At 41.2% G+C, this 23,262-nt stretch overlaps 1 protein-coding gene across 6 annotated transcripts; it reads left to right on the top strand.

Moving 5' to 3' along the window:
• The first annotated feature begins 1,100 nt into the window (after window positions 1–1,100).
• creb3l3a (cAMP responsive element binding protein 3 like 3a) lies at window positions 1,101–18,819 on the top strand. 6 transcript variants are annotated; one of them, XM_089001543.1, is made up of 10 exons: window positions 1,101–1,261; window positions 2,557–2,679; window positions 2,794–3,040; window positions 3,492–3,568; window positions 6,513–6,623; window positions 6,701–6,807; window positions 7,376–7,444; window positions 7,635–7,719; window positions 14,178–14,271; window positions 17,082–18,819. In XM_089001543.1, the coding sequence occupies exons 1-10, from the start codon at window positions 1,241–1,243 to the stop codon at window positions 17,384–17,386; spliced, it is 1,239 nt and encodes a 412-aa protein (XP_088857669.1). In that variant the 5' UTR covers window positions 1,101–1,240; the 3' UTR covers window positions 17,387–18,819. The 6 variants fall into 6 exon arrangements, with proteins under 6 accessions (XP_088857669.1, XP_088857664.1, XP_088857665.1 ...); XM_089001538.1 differs by having other exon boundaries at window positions 1,102–1,261; window positions 3,435–3,568; window positions 17,082–18,813; XM_089001539.1 differs by having other exon boundaries at window positions 1,102–1,261; window positions 2,797–3,040; window positions 3,435–3,568; window positions 17,082–18,809.
• The last annotated feature ends 4,443 nt before the right edge of the window (window positions 18,820–23,262 follow it).

The following is a 23,262-nucleotide window of genomic DNA, read 5'->3' as shown; positions in this document are numbered from 1 at the left end:
ATTTTTCTTATTTCTATTTTCACTTCCTTGGAGGATGGAGTTCTATGACCTCCATCCTCATATCATCTTGTGACACTTGCTGCTGCCTCTTCCTACACATTCTGGCAAAGGTCTGAAGTTAAATGTGGAAACACGCTTTGGCTCCTGATTCTACCGCTGCAACAGTGTTTTTTTTTTTTTTTGTTCCACCGTTTTTGTCAGGCCGCTGATTCATCTGTTTCATGTTTTTTATTCCTTTGGCAAGATTAAGAAAAATTAGTTGTGCATGAAACTTTTGTGTGTCTATGTGTGTGTGTGTGCGTGTGTTTGTGTGTGTGCTTATGTGCGTACGCATGTGTGTGTGTGTGTGTGTGTGTGTGTGTGTGTGTGTGTGTGTGTGTGTGTGTGTGTGTGTGTGTGTGTGTGTGTGTGTGTGTGTGTGTGTGTGAGTGTGTGTGTGTGTGTGTGTTTGTGTGTGTGCTTATGTGCGTACGCATGTGTGCATGTGTGTGTGTGTGTGTGTGTGTGTGTGTGTGTGTGCGCGTGTGTGTGTGTGTGTGTGTGTGTGTGTGTGTGTGTGTGTGTGTGTGTGTGTGTGTGTGTGTGTGTGTGTGTGTGTGTTTTGTGTTGAATAAAATCCCAAACCGTTGATTATGTTGATTTATAGTTGGTGCTGCAGCTACAGTATCTTGTAAGCCTCATAATCAATGATTAGCACAATCAAGAAACACTATTCCCGCGAGTTTTACAAATGTGCAACTCCGATCTGAATACGCTGTTCTCTAAAATTGCCATTAAATTTCACTGGTGATTTGATGACTTCTTACTGTTTAAAGTGCTGCGGTTCACTGGTTGGCTAGACGACTCGTCATCACGTTTCTATTGTCTCCTAAATGTGTGGCAAAGGTTAAAAGGATCTATGTCAAGAAGCTACCAAAATAAAAGAAGTAACATACTTTGGCCCCTTCGATGTGTGATCCATCGTCAAGTGGAGACGCTCTCCAAATTTGTAGCATTGTTGTTGTGTGCTTTGCCTCAGTGACCAATCAGGTTTTAACTGTTATGGGCCAATGGAGGCCAGGCAGTTGCCCAGGCTGGGTGTGCTGTGTTGGAGTTTCAACTTTGGACCCTGTGAGAGCAATTGAACGATTCAATGGAAAGTCTTCATCGACAGAGCTTCTTCCCAAAACAGGATATTTTGACTGGCATTTTTTAATCGTATTGGGAGGCATCCTTGGTTTACCAACCAAGCAGGGGAACAATGGAAAATTACCCTGATCAGGTAAATACTCGAGTCAATATCGTATTTGTTGGTGCGTTCTATCTGACAGGTACGATAGCTGTGTAAAAAGAGCAAAGTCAATGGTTTAAATCTCTTTTCAATGGGACTGGGATGGTACACCCTTCGGCATTTGCGTTGTTTTCACTCTGGGTATAATATGCCATAAAATGTACAGATTGGCAAGGGTCAAAATAGAGCGACGTTATGACGATTTCCATTTTGAAGTTAGATGTGGAGTCAAAATCGAAAAGTTAGATAACAGCAGATTTATAACATGACAGACTCAGGTAGAACTTCCAAAAAGAGGACACTTATACAACATCTCATTAATATTATGAAACTCACATAGTTGAGTGTCCCTATACTTGTAAAGACTGAATTGTTGATGCAGCTCTTTTTGGGGTCTTAGATTGCACTTCGACGATGTCATACTATGATGTTGATGGTATCGTTGGCAAAATTACAAATCGCAATTGCATCTACGCGACTAGAACCGTAATTCATTGCATATCTTTGTGGGAGTGTCAATCAAAACTGTGAGTCATTGGGTCTGTAAAGGGACAATTTTTGATACATATCTTTCATTGTTCTTTCATGATATCTTTTGTCGGCAAAATCACTGAACATTTGTATTTTTCGGAAGAGTTTTTTTTCATTGAGCTCGTGTTCTGGTGCATCTTGTTCAAATATCTTTATGCCCTTGTGTTGGATTGCAAATGCACAGTTGATGATTTCATTACTTTCTTCAGCATGTACTTGCATACATCTTAAAATGCACCGCAACGATCACAGAAGGTTGTTTTGTTGTGTTAAATCACAGGTCTCAAAATCAAGGACCAGGGGCAAAATGTGGCCCGCCATATTTTTTATTCGGCCTGCAAAAGCAAATCAAGCATGTCAAGCGACGCTTGCTAGAGTCCGAATCAAAATTTCAAATTGCCGTATGTAAACCACACTAAAAATCATTATTCTTGACTTTCGATTTGAAAACTGGTTACTCATCAAATTGTTGTGGATTCTGTAGATAATATATGGAGGGGGTGAAATATTCTAATGGTTTCCCCAAATTCATAACAGCCCTCAAGAGGAAACTGTAACTACAATGTCGCAGATGGCAAACAATGAGTTTGACACCCTTGTGTTAATCGAGTGTGCAACCAGCATAGAAACATATTTGGCGGGACATTTCATTTCAGAAGTAATCAGTTGCAAAGCAGCAGCTGGGGCAGTCATAGTGATCTTTTGCAATGTCTTTGCATGAACAAGAGACAATTTTGTAAATTTTACAATGACAGCAGACATACGATGGCATGGAGCTACTCGATTGGCTGTTTGATCAAAATGATGGAATCCTCCGGAACGAGGAAGCGGGACGACAAGTCCACGAGCAACAACACTGGCCAGTGCAACAATCCAATGTGCGTAAGCCCATCAATCATTCGACATTACACTTTTTCTTGTAGATCCATAATCATCTCAGTTTGTGGTCCAATTTAAAAGACAAGGCAAACCGAGAACACCTTCCACCCCAGCAGATGCTCCAGCTGGCGGAACAGGCGGACGCCGACTTCCTCAACGCCCTCCTGAGTGGAGGCGAATCAGTTTCAGACTCTCAACTATGGTCCCCTTCGCCAAGTGACAGCGGGATCAGTGAGGACCCGCCTTCAGATCAAATGGACAGCCCCCAGCGACCTGAGAGTCCACCCGGTCATATTCATTGTTTGCGTCCGAGGTCACAGGCCAAAAGTGCTTTGGAGGCTCAAGTGGCCATTAAATCTAGTAAGTCGCCCCTCAAGTCACAGATTGCTTCAAATGTTATTAGCAATGAGGCACATTACACTGTTGTATTGTACTTTTGTTGAATATTATTGTTTAATTCAGGTACATCTCCACCAAAGGCCCTAGCACCAAACATCGCCGATATATCTTTCCATTGAAAATTACATCAAACGTCGTTGACAAATCAGGAAAACGCAAAAGTCACATATTTATCACTCCCCAAATCATCCCCGCAAACAAGCTAAAGCAATGTATTTTATCCTCTGAAATGCCAACACATTCTCATGATCCACAATTTGAAAAAAAGAGGCGCTCTGATTACCTCTTTAACACATTTCCGCTCTGTGCATTATTGTTTGTTTTTTATTTATTTTTCTCGTGTGTGTTTGCGAAGATGTCTGGAAAAGCGAGTTCCCAGCAGACAGTCTGAAACGTCCCCAATATTCTTCAGGCATACACAGAAAGTCACTGTGCTCCGGCTCGGATCTGACTGTTAAGGATCTGCTGCTGAGCGGCACAACAGAGCCGGTAAGAGAGACAAAATGAAGAACGCGATGGAATGCTTATCGGGGATAGTTGCTCTTACTCATACGTCGTTTACATTTGCAAATACTAATCTTGACTTTGAAGCTCTTGTTGACATGATGAGTCAGCTCGACACTTCACTTTATCCGTAAAAGCAAGGAGAGACATTGCAGCAACCAACTATCATTTAGAGCAGGGGTCTCAAACACAATTAACCCGGGGGCCGCTGGAGGCAGAGTCTGGGTGAGGCTGGGCCGCATCAGAATTTCCACAAGAAAATCACAGATAAAACATTCCAATGTTCTCAAAATCTTTATTTTTAACACACAAAAAATGAATTAAATGAATACATGGAAAAATGAATACAAAATAAATTAACCAGTAATAAATAAATAAAATAATTATAATGATCATAAGGCAGATACAGACGACTGAATTATTTTAATAAAGTTTCAAATGTCTGTATTCACAGTTCTTTAACCTTTAACTTTCTTAACATAATAATAATAATAATAATAAAATATTGAACATGAATGGCTTCTCTTGCCTACCTTTTCAGCTCCACACACAAGTTTCATTCATATCAATCATGCAGGCCGCACTAACATTAATCTTTCATATCAAGGCGGGCCGCAAAATATTTTTTCGGGGGCCGCATTTGGCCCGCAGGCCGTGAGTTTGAGACCACTGATTTAGAGGTTTTAACGTCAAAGGCTTTTCAAACTATCGTCTGCTTGGGATAGACGATTATGATAAATAAATAAATAAATAAATAAATAAATAAATATGTGAACAAACACACCAATAAATAAAGAAGTAAACAAATATTATGATCTTGAAATCACAGCAATTAAAACTGACTACTGATCTCAACGCCTATTAAATAACAGCGACTGAAACCTTCCATCACCCACATTAATCATCTCTGAACATTAAAGGACAAGTTGTGTCCATAATTTGCAAAATCACTTCAAATGACTTCTACTGAGCGTATTTTACAAAGATTCCACCGCATATAGCTATATTTCACGTTTTAAGACTCGCACTGACTATTCAGGAAGTCTTGTTTTTGAGTTGGTGACGATACCTACCGTGACTTCACGGCAAGTATTGTCACTGACCGAGAAAGGGACACACAATGTATTTTACAGTACAGTACTTTACTTTGTTTGGTCTGAAAACTTCGTGTTGATCCGTGTTGATGGCGAAATTAGAAGGACAACACATAAATAACGCGATGGTGAATCGTTGTGTGTTGCACCAAGACTACTATTTGATACGAGCTGACACAAATTCCCAGCAGACAAATCAGCCCATTTCCAACGGAGCTTGGGCGCCATATTGTGCATTTTCTGGGACGCTACATTTCAGTCCAGATGCCTCAAAATGACACGGCATTACTTCTTTCATCAATTGCAAACATTTATGCTTTCCTTCTCAGAACTATTTGAATCATATTCATAACTGGGTGAGTAACAAGAAAGCATCTTCTCCAAATCTGAAGCCATTGTTTTGACGTCTTGGCGTGATGTCACGAACTGGGGGCGGGACCTTCTGAAACTGGCCACTTCCGGGTTCAATTTGAAGTAGTAGAAACTTTAAGTCATTTTTATTGGTGTTTTTCATTTGACTAAAAATATCAGCCTGCGTGTTTTGGGTATTTTAGATGCTATAAAACGTTTTTCTGAAACCAAAAAATGGTGTCGGTTGTCCTTTTAAGTACAACCAACACCATTTTTGCTTGCTTGTTACTCATCAAGTTATGAATATGATTCAAATACTTATCAAGAGGAAAGCATAAATGTTTGCAATCGATTAAATAAGTCCTTCCGTATCAATTCGAGCCGTCTGGACTCCAATGTAGCGTCCCAGAAAATGCACAAGATGGCACCCAAGCTCCGTTGGCAATGGGCTGGTTTGTCTGCTAGGAATTTGTGTCAACTTCTGTATGGTGTTACCACAATTGGTAGTCTTGGTGCGACACACAAAGATTCACCATCTCGTTATTTATGTAGTTTTCCTTCTAATTTCGCGATCAACATGGTGTTTTCAGACAAAAAAAGGGCCCAAAATGCGTTGTGTGTTGCTTTGTCTGTCAATGATGATAACTACCATGAGGTAGGTATCGTCACCAACTCGAAAATTTTGCAAATTGCAAATTTCCCCATTGCGGGACGAATAAAGGTATTCTGATTCTGATTCTGAAAACAAGACTTCCAAAATATTCAGTGTGAGTCTTAAAACATAAAATATAGCTATATGCAGTGGAATCTTTGTAAAATGCGCTCTGTAGAAGTCATTTGAAGTGATTTTACAAATTATTGACGCAACTTGTCCAGGGTGTCGGTTATCCTTTAAACACTCAGTTTGTTTTGTTTTGTTTTGTTTTGTTTTGTTTTGTTTTGTTTTGTTTTGTTTTGTTTTGTTTTGTTTTGTTTTGTTTTGTTTTGTTTTATTTATTTATTTTTTGTCACGTACAAAATGGCCTACCACGTTGAAGGACTCTCAAATATCACGCCTGGAAGTCGATGCTAATCACCATTAGCATGGCAATGGTATTTTACATTCACTTCAGCATTAGCACTGGTGATCATTTTAAAACCAAGCATGTTTCAAAATTGGCAGTGTGCTGGTTTATAGTTGGAATTCTTTCATTCCTTTTTCATTTTTAATTATTCAAACATAAGACCAGTCAGGAAACCTCGAGTATTGACCCAGGTTTTTCAGCATACTGGATTAATGCGAGTGGTGCAATGCTGCTTGGCTTGTCACATTCAAATTTCTCGAGGGTTAAGGGCGGAATCAAAGTGGCCTGCTAAATTTAACTAGTCCTTGTGAGGCTGCAGGGAGACTGCAGGAAAGCTATAATAGGGCAACGACAGCAAAGAAATACAATCAAGCGGTGGTGCTGCTGAATCACACATTTGCATTACTACCTCACCTCCAGCCTCTGCAGCAATTCCAACAGTCTATCCAAGAACTGATTCTCAATGAAGACGAGAAGAAACTCCTCGCCAAGGAGGGCGTGACATTACCCGGCCAACTGCCACTCACCAAGGTTCGTTATTACAGTGTAAGCGTTTAAAGCGCTTCCACCACCCCCAACATCACATAAATTCTCCCTTTTCCAAAAAGTACGAAGAAAGGATCCTGAAGAAAATACGCAGAAAAATTCGCAATAAGCAGTCAGCCCAGGAGAGCCGCAAAAAGAAGAAAGAGTACATTGATGGACTGGAGAGCAGGTAACATTTCCAATTGCACATTGCATTTACATTGCTGCGAGCATTTGAGCAGTAGCATCACTAAAATTCCATTGAGTCTCTCGTTTTTTCTCAGGATTGTCCAATGTCCTGGTTTTGTTAATATGTTCATCTTTGTATCACGTTGGCAAAGAACTTCTCTTGTCAATCCAGCTTCATCTTTGTGTCTTTCTCATTTCTTGTTCCGGAAGTCTCGTTGTGGAATAAGGGTTCATGGTCGTAGGCCTGTTGACCGCCTGTAAGCCAGACAGCACTCACAGAAACAACTGAGGCATTGCATCAGTCTTGAATGATCATTACCATTGTAATTAGCGATGTGGGTGACACTGCAATCTATCCTTCAATCCTCTCACGGTGTTGATCTACTGTTTTACGGCTATTAGGCTTTGTCTCAAATTGTATCATATGTAAATTATTGTATCAAAATATGACTGCTGACATACCAAATCTAATTGAACTATCGTGTAAGTGTGCCTGTATGGCGTTGACTTCTGATTTTGAGCACAGCTGTGCTCACATCTTCTACTTTTATTTCTCGGTTTGTTTTCAGGATGGCTACATGCAGTGCACATAACCAAGAGCTGCAACGGAAAGTGTCACAGCTGGAGAAATGTAACATGTAAGAGATTTAAAAATGGGATTTTTCACTTGCGATCCATGTGTGAGTACTCACGCTTTGATCCTAAAGGAGTCATCCACTTCACATCTGTTCCTACATCTTTCTTTCCCCACTTGCCCTCATACAACCAAATGTATTTTTCCGGCCTTGTCTTCTTTATGATTATTTTTTCATGAATTTGTGTCCACAGATCACTAACGGACCAGTTGCGCCGGCTGCAAGCTCTGGTCATGAATACATCTAACAAGCCGGCCCAGACTGGGACATGTGTGATGGTATGAACTCATACGCTGAGATACAACATTACAAACAAAAAAAAAACATCCTGACACAAAGCCAAAATTCTAATGAGCCAAATAAAGGCCAATCATGACATGACACTTTCAAAAGACTTAAAAGAAAGCCCAATTCTCAAATACAGTATAAAGGCTCATTTTTTTGAATGAAAGCCATATTCGGGCTTTGATCAGCACCGCAGCTCGGAGAACGCCGCCTAAGGCTATGAGAGGGGAGGAATATGTTGAAATTTTGCCTTTAATGAATATGAATGTGTGTCAGAACCCAGTCCCTGAATACATTACCATGTCAACCGGGGAGACACAGAAAGATCCACAAAATACACAACAAAGATAAGTCACGTCACCACATGACTGTTGCTGAAGCAGCACATAAATAAAACCTAAGATAAAATTATAAATAAAAACAGGAGATAAAACTATGCAGAGAATGGGATTTTAAATAGGTGGGTTTTGAGACTGGATTTGAAGGTTTGAAGAGTTCCACAGTTTGGGGGCAGAGCGGCTGAAAGCTCTGTCCCCCGTTGTGCTGAGACAGGCAGAGGGCACACAATAGTGGAGGGGGGATGAGGATCTGAGAGAACGTCAGGAAACGGAAATTTGAAGAAGATCAGGCCGATAAGGGGGGGGCAAGGTTACGGAAGGCTTTACATGTACAGATGTATATAGAATTATTTTGAAGTTGATTCTAAGTTTGACCGGTAGCCAGTGAAGCTGTTAGAAGACGGGGGTGATGTGGTGAAAGGAAAGGGTTCTTGTGATGATCCGGGCTGAGGAATTCTGGACTAGTTGTAGTTTGTGGAGAAATTTGTCAGGGACACCATGGAGAAATGAATTACAATAATCAATACGGGAGGAAACAAGACAGTGGGCAAGGATAGCAGTGGACTGAGGGGTGACAGACGGACGGAGACTATTGATATTGTGTTGGTGGAAATAAGCAGACCGGGTTACGTAATTTATATGGGAGTCCAAGGATAATGACCTATCAATGATGACACCGAGGCTATTGACCTGAGGGGAGGGGGACACAGTGGAGGGAGAGACTGTTGGCTCTGTGGAAGTTGGATTTGGCACCGACAAGTAGAAGTACTTTTTTTTCGCTGTTAAATTTGAGGAAATTGTGGGCAAACCATGATTTCATTTCTGAGAGGCAGTGCGAAAGGGATGAAGGTGGAAGAGAGGCATCGGGTTTGCTGACAAGGTAGAGCTGGGTGTCATCAGCAAAGCAGTGAAAGTGTATGCCAAATTTACGGGAAATATTGCCAAGGGGAAGACGATAGATCATAAAGATGAGGGGCCCCAGGACAGAGCCTTGGGACACACCAGAAGACACAGTGGAGGACTGGGAACTGAAGAAGTTGATTTTGATGAACTTAGAGGGGCCAGTAAGATAGGAATGGAACCAATGTATGGGTGTGTAAGTGATACCACACACACACCTCTCCACCCTGTCACCAAATATAATTATTCTCGGGGAATTCAACATCCACATGGACAATTCCACACTTCTCCTCACTAAAGACTTCACCTCCTCACTTGACAGCTTTGGTCTGCATCAATTCTCGGACTTTCCCACCCACATAAAAGGCCACACCCTGGACCTCATTTGCATGTCTGGCCTTATCCCAAAGTATTGCACAGCAAATGAACTTCCTATAACAGACCATTTCCTGGTTTCATTCAACGTTTCCATCAAGAGTGAGCGAGCGTGGCTGCCTTTCCAGCAGCTCATGTATTTTGTTTTTCTACATTCATTCCTTTCATCACTTTGCTGCTGTGAAATGTAAATTTCTCCACTGTGAGACTAATAAAGGCATATCCAATCCAATCCAATCACCCTCTCTCTCCCCAAACCACCCCATATCCATCCAAACCATCACATATCGCAACATCAAGGACATCAACGTTGGCACCCTCGCTGAGATGATTGCCACCCTGACTCCGGACTACAAATCAGCCCCTGATGAACTTGTTTCCCGGTACAATGCGGACCTCACGAACACCCTCAACGCCCTTGCTCCTGTAAAATCCCGGTCTGTCCAATTTACCCGGTCCGCCCCCTGGTTCACCGCCCATCTCTGCTCCATCAAGACAAAAACTCGCCAACTGGAAAGACTTTACAGGAAGACCGGGCTCACTACTCACAAGGACATGTACACAACTCACCTCACCCATTACAAGGACTCAATCTTATGTGCAAAATCGCAATATTACTCTGGACTCATTGACTCTAATCCTGTAAACTCACGGGTCCTCTTTTCCCTCTATCACAAAAGCATACAACCTTCTATATCTCTCCCCTCACACTTTTATTCCTCTGATACATGCAACACTCTGCTTATGTTTTTTAGCGAAAAGATCAACAAAATCCATCAGCACCTCGGGTCCTCTGTCCTCCCCCTCTCCCAGCCTTTCTACTCCTTCCCAACTACTTTCTGCTTTTGAACTCCCCCATCCCTTTATAATCTCAGACATTATCACCAAATCCAAGAATTCCTCCTGTCAACTCGACCCCCTCCCTACTATCCTTATCAAGTCCTGCCTACCCTCTCTTCTGCCATTTATTTCAACCATTATTCACTCCTCATTATCAACTGGAATTGTTCCTATCCCACTCAAAACTGCAGCTGTTACTCCAATTCTGAAAAAAACCTGGCTCAGATCCAAACGATTTCAATAACTTACGTCCAATTTCCCACCTTCCATTCATCGCCAAAATCCTTGAAAAGACAGTTGCGTCCCAGCTTTACTCTCACCTCACTCACAATAACCTCTACGAACAATTCCAGTCTGGTTTCCGCCCCCGCCGCAGTACTGAATCGGGTCTCATAAAAATCACAAATGATCTTTTCATGGCAGCTGATGCCGGTTCACTCTCCATCCTCATTCTTCTCGACCTGACCTCAGCTTTTGACACCATTTCCCACCCTATCCTGCTCAACAGACTTTCCACCCTAGGCATCACGCACACCCACACTTCGCTGGTTTCATTCCTATCTCTCTGATCGCTCACAATTTATCCAAATCAACTCGTTCACCTCACGGTCCTCTCCTGTGTCCTCTGGTGTGCCTCAAGGGTCTGTCCTGGGGCCCCTTCTCTTTATAATCTACCTACTTCCTCTTGGCAATATTTTCCGTAAGTTTGGCATTCACCTTCACTGCTTCGCGGATGACACCCAACTCTACCTCTCCAGCAAACCCGACACCTCTCTTCCACCTTCATCCCTCTCACTTTGCCTCTCAGAAATTAAATCCTGGCTTTCCCATAACTTTCTCAAGCTTAACAGTGAAAAAACTGAACTTCTCCTTGTCGGTAGCAATTCCACCCTCCACAAAACTAACAGTTTCTCCCTCACCATTGACAGTTCAACCGTGTCCCCCTCCCCTCAGGTCAAGAACCTGGGTGTCATCCCCGATAGCTCACTATCTTTTCACTCCCATATAAATAACATAACTCGGTCTGCTTATTTCCACCTTCGTAATAATAACCGTCTCCGTCCCTCGCTCACCCCTCACTCCGCTGCTATCCTTATCCACAGCCTCGTCACCTCCCGCATCGATTATTGTAACTCACTTCTCTTCGGTGTCAATCAGAAATTTTTCGATAAACTCCACCTCGTCCAAAATTCTTCAGCTCGGATCATCACTAGAACCCCCTCCTTTCACCACATTACCCCTGTCCTCCAGCAACTCCACTGGCTCCCTGTTAAACATCGAGTCAAATTCAAAATACTTCTGTTTACATTCAAAGCCATCCATAACCTTGCCCCTCCCTATCTTTCTGACCTGCTTCAAATCTGCGTTCCCTCTCGGTCCCTCAGATCGTCATCCTCCCTTTACCTCTATGTGCCCTCTGCCCATCTCACCACGATGGGATGCAGAGCTTTCAGCCGCTCTGCTCCTAAACTCGGAAATTCACTTCCACCCAACATCCGTATTATTGATTCCCTCCCTATTTTCAAGTCCCACCTCAAAACCCATCTGTTTAAAATTGCTTTCAATGTCTAGTTCAATATGCTATTTTATTATTTATCATTTTATTTATGTCTGTGTAAGCTCTCAGTCGTACAGGAGTGGTCCATCGATGAGAAGGTTTCTTCTTGTACAGATGACGGCTGAAGAAACCTTCTCATCCATTTTATTTATGGTTTTATTGTTATGTGCTTTGTTTTATTGTTTTTATTGTAAAGTGTCCTTGGGTGTTTTGAAAAGCGCTTGAAATTAAACGTATTATTATTATTATTATTATTATTATTATTATTATTATTATTATTATTATTATTATTATTATTATACCTATCGTGGAAAGTCTATTAAGGAGGATGGGGTAAGAAATGCTGTCAAAAGTTGCGGGGAGGTCAAGGATGATGAGGATGGAGAGTAGACTAGCTTCTGCTTCCATAAAAAGGTTGTTTATGATTTTTAAGAGGGCTGATTCTGTACTGTGGCGGGGGCTGAAAGCACACTGCAATTGTTCGTCGAAATTGTGAGTGAGGTGAGAGTGATGCTATGTGGTAACATTTTTTTCAAGGAGTTTGGAGATGAAAGAAAGGTGAAAAGTGTGACGTAACTTATTGAAATTGTTAGGGTCTTTACGAATTGGGGTGACAGCTCAAGTTTTGAGGGTGACAGCTCAAGTTTTGAGGGTGACAGGAACAATTCCAGTGAATATGTAGTATAGTGAGGAGTGAATAATGGCCGAAATGAAGGGAAGTAGAGAAGGTAAGCAGGATTTGATCAGCACTGTCGGGAGTGGATCGAGCTGACAAGAAGAATATGATTATGTCATTCAACTCATCATTCAATAAATACGTAAATGAGGCAGATTTTGTAACCCAGACATGTCAGCCATTCTCGCACCTTCCACTGGAGTCGGGTTCAACTAAGGATTTGGGAGGTGGAAATTTTGTGGGAAATGAGACCATGGCTTCTCCATGACATCATTTAATTGGGACGTCTGCTTAAGGTGATGTCACATCATTGACTCGTGTCACACATGAGCCTAAATTTTGATTGTAGATTCTACAGAATATTCTTGTTTTACTTTTCGTGGTTGTTCCACTCTGGACAAGAAACCAAAAAAAAAATGTTCATTTGTATGAGATGTGGTTCTTTACCCAAATAGATACACTGGTTGTGCTGTGAATGCTTGTGACGTAGTAAGTAGGTGTTTCACAATGACGAATCGCTGTCAAAGGAGCCGTGTTGCAGAAAAGAAGATCTGAACGTCTTAAAATAATGGTCACAAACTGCAATTTAACAATGCAGAACATGTGGTTAGAATAATGATAACTGTTTGACAGACTGGCTAATGTTCCTAAAATAGTGGTGACAAATTATAAGGTTTCTCAGTTAAAATAATGACAATGGAGTGACGATCGAATTGATTGGCTTGAAATAATGACACTGACGGATGGATGGCCTAATTGATGGGGAATTGGATTGAATTAGGCTCACAGTGGAGAAATTTACATTTCACAACAGCAAAGTGATAAAAGAGAAAAGGAAAGGAAGAAGTAGAAAAACAAAATCCAGGACCTGCTGTAAAGGCAGCCACTCTCGCGGCGCCATCTTGAAGTAAAAAATAAGCAAAACAAAATACAGTAAAGTCTCGTTATATCGATATTGGATATATCGATAGCCCCGGTTATATCGATACTATTTCTATGCACGCACGGAGAAAATTACATGCAAACAGGGTCGGATATATCGATAGTCCCGGTTATATCGATATTTTTTCGGACTCCCTTGAGTATCGATATAACGAGACTTTACTGTAACAAATAATGTGACACCACACAGAACACACAGATAGTCATTCAATCTTAAGCACTTTCTGAACCCTCTTTGTTGTATGAAGCAGTTCTAGTTGAAAGAGGATCAAAGTGTCCTTTTCATCAATGCATCAGGGAAAATGTGCTACAAGCTAAATGTTGAAATCCAATACAAAGCTGTAGTAGCCATTGACGAAAAGAGATTGTCTCATATCTCCGGTCCCACGTAAATCAGCTTCATATGCAAGCCGCGACAGTTCAACATATGCATCGGCGTTCTGCGCTGACGCTCCTCATCACGGGCTCCTCAAGCCATGCATCCAGCCGCAGACTCATTTCCGCTGAACGAAGGAGGCTGTGAAAATGCTGGCCATTACAGCATGACGGACAGGCGAAATGTACCTCTCCTGTGTTAAAAAAATAGGGACATGTCAAAAGTTGTGGGGAGAAAAAGTCATCAGGCAGAGTAGAAATGCCTTGAAAATCACATTTGAGTGACTGAATGCAAAAAGTGAGGGTTATTTTCGATGGAAGAGTTTATTTGAGCATTCTTCCAGGTGAAATTTGAATGCATTTTGTGTAAAATATGCAAGAAATGTTCTTTACCTGTCCCTCCTACATTCTCATCTACTTTTGACTTCTTTATCCCCCACCCCGTAGGTGCTCTTGCTGTCCTTCTCCCTAATCCTCTTCCCGAACCTCAAGCCTTACGCTGACACCAAAGTCAGCCAAGGAGACTTCAGCCCAGTAAGAAGTGAGTAACTTTGAATGGCAAATAACTCCCAGCGTGCACTCACCTGTCAACCAAGCCAAGTCCCCCTTGTGAGTGACAACCACAAGCCCACCGCCAATCAGCACCTCCCAGAGTTGACCGTTAAAAGTGATATGTGGCCTGCTGGGAAAAGCTTTTCACACATCTGAGAATTTGCTGTCAATGTACACTGTGATGAGTTTTACCTCTTTTAACGGTAATTGACAGTTTTTTTCGTCAATTATTTTTGGAGGGGATGCATGCATTTTCATCCATTTATTTTCTGATCCCATTATCCTCACAAGGGTCACGGGCATGCATGAGCCTTCGCCAAGTGTCTGGGCAGGAGGCAGGAATAACCCTGAACTGTTTGTAGGTCAATTTCATGGGACACATACACAAAAAAACATAAGGATCTGGACCAACAGATCATTTTATGTGGCCTGTGAAAGCAAATCAAGCACTGTCACGGTTTGCGAGGTGGTGATGGCGGGTTCGGATCCCAAAAAGCAGGCAGGAGGGAGCAGGAGGTTGTTTGACAAATTGTATTAAAATAAAGTCAGCAGGAACAAAATGTAAAACATCAAAATGATCTGAATGGAAAAAATACAAAGTAGCAAAAGAAGACCAAAAGTAAAAACCCGCCAAGGTTAAACAAACACGTACACGATGCATGCTGCAACCAAGCAGCAAACAAACAATGAATCGGCACCGGATGATCGTGCCCGGTGTCCTTTTAAGTGTCATTGATTATAACGACCAGCACCTGCGAGGCTGCCGGCAGGGCTGACGTCGCTACCCGCTGGTCGCCAATCTGATCGGGACGACCAGCACCTGTGCAGGTGCAGGCGGGGCCGACAGCGCCCCCCGTTGGTCGCCAACCAGATCATGACAAGCACGTCAAGTGCCATGATGATTGCTGAACTCCGAACCAAAATTTCAAATTATCATATGTAAACCACAATAACAGTCATTATTCTTGACTTCAGATTTGAAAACTAGTTGTTCATTAATTTGTTGTGTGCTCTATAAGTAATAAGTAGAAGTGATTCAACGATTAAATGGTTTCCTAAAATTCATAGCAGCCCTCAAGGGAAACCATAATTACAGTAAAGTCTCGTTATATCGATATTCTCGGGAGTCTGAAAAAATATCGAGGCAACTGGACTATCGATATATCGATAGATCCTGCGCCGAACTGCATTAAAAGTGGGCAATAAATGGGGGATCTTTGATATGGCATGTAATTTTATCCTTGAGTTCATGGATTGCGTATCTAGCATGCTTTTGTACTGTAGTGAAGTGAAAAATAAACGTACGCATTAAATAAAAACATTTTTTATTTTCATAAGGCACTCTTGCAATCGTGACTCTGAGTAGCACTCGAAATTGTTCTATACACACGAGAGAAACCACGAACGCCAGCATGTACATACTGTATGAAAAACAGTGATTATTGCAAGCAATAAAGATATCTGAATACAACACAATTAACTTTGTCAGCAGTTTACTGACGAAGTTTCTTGGATAAGAAACGAAACATCCGAAACCTTCAAAGAAGTACAGATGACGGCTGAAGAAACCTTTTCACCGATGGACCACTCCTGTACGACTGAGAGCTTACACAGACGTAAACACAATTAAATACATGTATGGAAAACAAAAACTGCAACATTTACATTCCTTAGGTTGGTAAAGTATCTGCTCCTTGCTGGATTATCCTCCACAGCCACTATTGCCTTGTACTTCGTTCCGAGGTCACAATTCTTACGCTTCCCCAAGGTTGAAATTGGTGTTGAACAACTGTATACTGTATAAGAAGACTACAGTATGTTTCAGATGCAATTTCAGCTCTGCTACACAGTGCAAGACACGAAAGCTGGTCACGTGACCAACTGTGTGACCGATACAGATATCGCTCATGGTGGTACTGTACAGAAATCCTTCAGCAAATATCGATTCAGCTTAAGATGCTCTTGTATCGATATAAGCAGAGCAAAATGGCTGGTGGGAAGCAAAACGGCACCGTAGTAACCGGATTATCATAATAACCCTGTATCATACTAAACGGAACTAATTAAACATAAAAGACTAGAAATTTGCCGGGAAATCAAAATAGTATTGTAATAAGCAGTACTATCAATATAACCGATATCAATATAACCGATATCAATATAACGAGACTTTACTGTACAAGGTGGGTGACAATGACTTTGACACCCCTGATTTATAGTCTTCCATGTGCCCGCCATGCATGTTTTTGGAGTGTGGGACGAAACTGGCGTACCCACAGAAAGCCCACGCAGGCTCATGGAGAACATGCAAATACCACACGGGAAGGTCATAGCTGGAAACAAATCCTCAACATTGGCAGTGTGGGGCCGACATGACAACCAGTCGTCTAACAGGCCCCAAGGCATTTTCAATGTCGGGATCAAAAAAAAAAGTTGCATATCATTTGGAACAGCAGTGAAGGTGCATTCGTGTTCTTTATGTGCAACCTTTATGTGCAGGGGGCAAGAATATATCAAATTGAATACAATTTCATGCATGTCAAGGATTTTCTTTTTACTATTTATAGCCGAAGGGAGAACTTGGCACGGACGGACGTCAGAAACAGCTGTTTGGCCTTGAAAGCAATTTATACTCCACCGCGCCCTCGATTCTTTATTAATGGTGTATATTCATTGACTGATTGTAAATTACATGTACTTGGTATGCAGGGGATGCTTGCTGAACGTGACGCCCGCCTATAAAGTCATAATCCCATTTTCCGCAGAAGTATGTCTCATGTTATGTCTATTTTCTCATAGTCCAGTCACGGTCCCTGCAAAACATGCAAGCCTCCCGCGTGCTGCATGTCATCGATCCTCCGTTGCCCGCCCAAGACGAATCAAAGTCAGTGCATGCACATTTCCCAGGAGATACGCGATTGGAAATCACCACCCTGATGGGGAAGCTGAAGCTGAACCAAAAATTGGATGCCATGTCTTTGAACCGCAGCCAGGAGGAAAGCTTGGGTCATTTCCACGTGGACCCCGTCACGGGCCACATAGCGACTGTGACTTTGGATCCGAAGCGCTCCGCCGGGTTGCCGCCGAATGCTGATGACATGTAGAAGAAGCTATCATTTCTTTTTCATCTGCCTTGTTTTCTTAGGGCTGTTTTTTTTGGTTAATCGTGTTTTAAAAATTCTGCATCTGCACTCCTGTTTTTGCAATGCTTTTTTATCCCTGCATTTTGGATTGGATTGGATTAGTCTCGCAGTGGAGAAATTTACATTTCACAGCAGCAAACTTATGAAAGGAATTAAAGTTGAAAAACAAAATACAGGAGCTGAAATGATTGATTTACATTGTTCCGCTCTAATTCCGCTCTCAAACCTTATCATTTTGTCTCATGGAAGTCCACTCGCTTAACGCTAGCATGTTAACAAGCCGCTACTTTTTCTTACACAGATTTAGCAGCATCACACACAAAAATTGACACACATTACACTCCAAAAATTATTCTTCAACATTATGTTTCTGTATTTGAAGAATTTGGACTTTCTTGTATGAAGTTTTGAAATTCAAGTGACCCGATTTACCGTAATATACAATCCGAGGTACTGCTGATGTATTTGCTCTGACTTGTCCAGACAAATTCAATTCACCAGACTTTAAAACAAGCAAATAAACAGTGAATCATTTAGAACCATTTAAAACATTATACAGTTTAATGACAGTTTCAGTTGAAATTTTGTGTCAGATGAAAAATAAAACAACCAGAATCACACCATGTGTATTTAAAATGGCCAAACCACCTGAAGAATGACTGCCTCTCTGCTTTTATAAAGTGCAATATTATGAAGTGCTATTTTCCCATTAATTTCCCGTACATATTAAAATACATGTTAAGACATATTTTGTTGAGGGTTTTTTTTGGCATGGATTAATGCCATTTGCATTTTTTTCAATTGGATAAGATTATTTTGGCTCAAGATCGATTCAACTGTGTCGTTAAAAAAAGACGAGCGCCTAAAAATCCAGATTCACACAGAAATATGTGTTTTTATGAATTGATTGGTGGACTAAATAATGCAAAAAAGTAGAGTCCAAATACTGTGGCAAGCATTGATTCATGTTTTTTATGACTCCACACATTCCAATGTTCTTCTGCCTGCAGCACGCTGGTGTAAACAAGAAAATCTCTGAAAGGGTAAATATGTCACCAGGGACAATCGAAAAAGAGAAAACTGGGGCAAAGGTTGAATAGACAACCCCTTATCACTACATTGCATGCCCACTTATTGACCTGTTGACATATTTACTCATTGGAGAGGCTTGCGTCTGCAAGCGTGACCAAACAGCCATGGTAGAAATGGTTTGTGGCTGCTCACTGGATCGGAATAGTTGTTATGGGGTCCGAATGGGGCAAAGATCTGTTAGAGTTGTATTGAAGCAAAAGAAAAATATTGTGTTGTGGTTTGGTCAAAAGAAGTCAGCTAAAATATGAATTCAGATATCAATTTACAATCCTATATGAAAAAAGTCTAAAAATGAATAATGTACATCTGTATGAAAAACTTGTACCCAAGGTTTTCCATCATTCTTCTGCTCGCCTGCAGAAAATGGCGGCACTGTCGCGTTTTAGTATATCAGTAAACATAAAAGCTGTCGGGTCAAGGTAACTATTACACCTACTTGCGTTCAATGGAATTCGGCTCCTATTGAAAAAGTGACTGTTATTCACGCGATGCATCGGTAGCTGCACGCTGCCGGCAGAGACAAGGCCATTGTTCATCTCAGCAATGCATTGAAATATTTCTCTACTGAGACAAAAAAGACCTGAGAGGGGTGATGGATGGAGTGAGGGAAGACATCTTGTAATTATTTTTGTCCTTTCAGGGACAACTACAGTGGACAGATTATCGTTCAATCAGGTAACAGCAGCGCTTCGGAACAGTTTTTGCCCCACGGACTGACCGGCTTAATATCAGATAATATTTTCAGGGGCCGACCTTGAAGGTGTGACAAATGTATACAACAAAATAATATAATAGGACCTGAATGATAACTATGGTATTTTCGAAAACATAGAAATGAACATGAGAAAAGGAACATCCAATCTTGCCGCGTCACTGCTCTCTGGTTGCTGTGGTAACAGTTAAACCTGCCTTCAAAATAAGACACAAAGTGCTTGAAATATACAACTAACCATCTTGATATGTGGGAATATCACGTTGAGATTAATCTGTATTTCGAGGAGGACTTGGAGTCTTCTTTTTCTCTGAAGTCTTAGGCTCCACTTCTGCCTCCTGGCGGGCCCTATATTAACTTTCTAAAAATGTGTCTTTTTTTGGATACTCATTTTGCTAGGTTCTTGGTTAGATTTTAGTCTATTTATCAATCTATCTAATCAACCGCGTGACCGAGAAACGCGCCTTGACCTGCGTCTCAAATGAAACGGTTGTACGAGAGAATCAGGTAATTTTTTAAAAGAAAACATATTTCAGGTTCCGAAATGAATGAAACGGAAAAAAATGTACTGTCTTCGTTACTTCAGTGTGGCCTGGTAACAAATTACCTACGGACCAGTACCGATCCGTGGCCCATGTGTTGGAGCCCGCTACGTTAGAATTTTTCATTTTTCAATTTTAGCATGGCCACAACAATCCTTAACAGTTTACAGTGGTGATATTCCTGCAACATATGCAACGCCACGTTTTTTTCCAAACCATACAAGTAATGTAGATTTAATCCATTTTAGCCTGATGCTTTGCAGTGCAGTAGAAGGCAATTTCCACAACAAAATGTGTATATTGGGCCCCTTATGGCGTTAGTAATGCTTCAGTGAGCGTGGGTCAAATCTTACATTTTCTACCACGCGGTGAAAATAAATGCGGAACGATGGAATTGATCCAGCGGATATTATGATTATTCACAGGATCATTTCTGTATCTCTGCTCGACATCTCGGAAGACTGTTCTTTCTTTGCTCGAATCACTCTACCTCTTTCTGTCTTTTTTTTTGCTTCTTCCTCCCTGAGTTGAGCTGTATAGCTAATTGAAGAATGTTTTTTTTCACCCTTCTTTTCTAATCAGAGTGAAAATGTCTTGGCCACAAGCATGTCCAATCAGGACCTTAACGCATCATTTTGATTAAGGAAATTCTCTGAGGGCCCTAGCAACACAGATGATCCCCCAACCCCCTACCCTAGGTTAGGTGGGCCATAAAAGGAATTTTATCCATCAAAGTCAAATGGCCAAATCCGCTCGTCTTTAATCTCCAAATGGGATTAAAATTGTAAGGTTGAGACAGTGTGTATTTGACGCTTCCTCAAAAACAACATGCCTTTTCCAATGAGCTCGACTCAAAGAAGGATTTGGAAAGACAGATGAAGCCTGACAGAAGTTTGAAACTTTGTCACAATTTTTGTAAAAATAGAAATAGATGTAGCACAGTTTTGCCCCCCCCCCCCCCTCCATACCCCGTCACATATTTGCAATATGGCACACCAGCAGAAAAAAAAAAAGTACAAACTGGTGGTTCTCAAAAGGTCCACCTGAAAAAAATAGCACTCACAGTACCGCCATTAAAATGTAAAATCATTGAGGAAAAAAAGGGATGAAGGAGAAGAAACAAGCTTGTCAATAGCATGAATGACTGAAATGATGGATACACAGTATACATTACAATACATATTGGAGTATATGGCGCTTTAACAACAGCTGAAGCTGGAACAAAGCGCTTAACATATATGATAGCTGTCCAAGTTAATAAATCAGTCACAAAGATAGTAGAAAGCACCAGGGAGTAAAATCAAGATCAAATCGGAATCATGCAGAGTCGAATGCCAAAGAGTACAACTGAGTTTTGAGATGGGTTTTAAGGATGGGCAGCGCGGGGGCTTGCTGAATGTTCAGTGCATGGTCATTCCAGAGAGTGGAACCAGCAATGGAAAATGAATGAATGAACAAACGAACAAACAAATGAATGAGTGAGTGAGTGAGTGAGTGAGTGAGTGAGTGAGTGAGTGAGTGAGTGAGTGAGTGAATGAATGAATGAATGAATGAATGAATGAATGACCACGAAGTTACTGGAGGGAAATAATAAAACAACTGAACATCACAAAAAAACACACACAAACAAAAAACACCAGCTACCACACCAAGCCACCTGGTGACATCATGGGGAACAACAGAACAAGATGGGTGTGGCTGAGTGGAAGACACGGGCTACAGTTCAAGTTCTGGTTTTGGTTCGGATGAGCTGCCTTGTGTCTGGCTAGAACTCGCAGTCATTCAAGTTTAGACCACTCTCTTCCATAATCAGGTATGCTCTAACTTCCCTATGACTTAAATGAGCATAGGCGCTTTTAAAAAAATGGCTGGAAGGAAGTCTGGTCAAATCACACGGAAGAATTACTTCCTGCACAACTCACAGCAGGATTTTCCATTTTTCAGGAATTGGGATGCATGCTGTCTCTCTCATATGAGCTTCCGGGCTATTTGGTAATTTGACAGGAACAGGCTCATTAATCATCCTTTGGAATTAACTGCACCTCATTTGTCTGCCTCCTGGACGCCTCTTATCGGCTTTGCTCAACTCTGTTTGCCATCCAAATATCAAAATGACCATGTGATGTGGAACCGGAAATTAGAAATGACATACTGGAAATGAATTTTAGTGGCTTCTTGTAAATGGGCTCCATTTTAGGAGAGATTTGTGCATGTTTCAAAGTACTCACTGCTTTAATTAGTGATCCACAATGAGTTCAGGAAAATTGACGTGTGCGGTGTTGCTGCGAATATTACACCATTGTCCGCATAATGTCAATCTTTTTTTTCTCCTTTCGTTAAGCAGATCAAAAAATGGATGGCTTTTTGACCTTATTCTCCTATTCTTATTTTATTTTATGTGATCACAATTGTTGTTTTCAATGTGACATTATTAAACTTGTTGTTTGTGGAGGGTGGTGGGACTGAGGAAAAAGTTGTTTTCCAATGTTTTGTATTGAACACCTGGATAACGAAACTTGGATGAATGGCAGTACTGCATTCCTCCGTCTAGTTTAAATGTGATGGAGGCATGTGCATTGTTTAGCGTTTTTAGGAGTCATGGCAGGCGCTAGAAATGAAAAAAAGAATAAAAAAAAGGAAATCCACTTTACAACTCTTGAAAAAAAATCACTATTTAGTGTTGAAAATGTCAGCACTTTTTTTTTTTTTTTTTTTTTTCAAAAAAAATTCAGTGTGTATCGAGTCGAAAAGAAGCCCTTCTTCAGCATTTGGCCGCTGCCAAAGCTTTTCAAGTCTTTAAGCTTGTTCGAACAAATTTCAAAGGAGAAAGCAATGGATGCCAGTGCTGATTGTTCCTGCGTTCATCAGTGTTTCACTGTGCAGTTGAGAATGATGCCCAAAAAAAAAATCCACTTCAACAATTATCATAAAAAGCTCCATATGTCAAGTCTTTGAAATGTCCATCATATAGACAAGCAACAGGAAAAAAAATATTTGTTTGTAATGTTTGCATGGACCACACTTGCCCATAATGAACGCGCATGCTTTTGAAACAATATGACAAACAAATGACTATGTTATGGCATGTGCATCCATGGATAAACCCCAATTATTGGTCATCAAACACAGACAAGTGAAGCTGCCCCAAAATCAGTTCTGGCACTAATTGCCATGCATGGTTTTTATTTCACGCTTTTGACCATTTTAGGAACGGGAAAATGAGTGTTTGTGTCATTGTTCTAAAGTACAATCAACACTCATATAAGCACGGATTAAGGAAGAAAAGCATTCTTATTAAGACCTCTGACAGTCTGACAATGGCTGCGAGTCACTTTCATTATTTCAGCCTCAGATCATGGTGTCACAACCGTAGGCCGGGGTGACAAAATGTTACGGAAACAGTTGCCAAACGGGGGTGGGTAGCATTTTTAAATCTGCTTTGGAGGCAGACCTGTGGCTTCTTAAAACGATTAAGAATGAAGACCGTATTT

The sequence above is a fragment of the Hippocampus bargibanti genome, linkage group LG07, assembly GCF_051943395.1.
Source record: "Hippocampus bargibanti isolate YZ-2025 linkage group LG07, ASM5194339v1, whole genome shotgun sequence".
Lineage (NCBI taxonomy): Eukaryota > Metazoa > Chordata > Actinopteri > Syngnathiformes > Syngnathidae > Hippocampus > Hippocampus bargibanti.
Note: the sequence above shows the minus strand (reverse complement) of the source record. Positions and strands in the feature narration are given on the sequence as shown.

What these genes read in the sequence shown, in the direction of transcription:
- creb3l3a (XM_089001538.1), top strand. Translation starts at nt 1,241, where the DNA reads ATGGAAAATTACCCTGATCAG. An exon ending in ATTGATGGACTGGAGAGCAG is followed by an intron (nt 6,808 to 7,375) that starts GTAACATTTCCA and finishes GTTTGTTTTCAG; the next exon opens with GATGGCTACATGCAGTGCAC. An exon ending in CAGCTGGAGAAATGTAACAT is followed by an intron (nt 7,445 to 7,634) that starts GTAAGAGATTTA and finishes TTGTGTCCACAG; the next exon opens with ATCACTAACGGACCAGTTGC.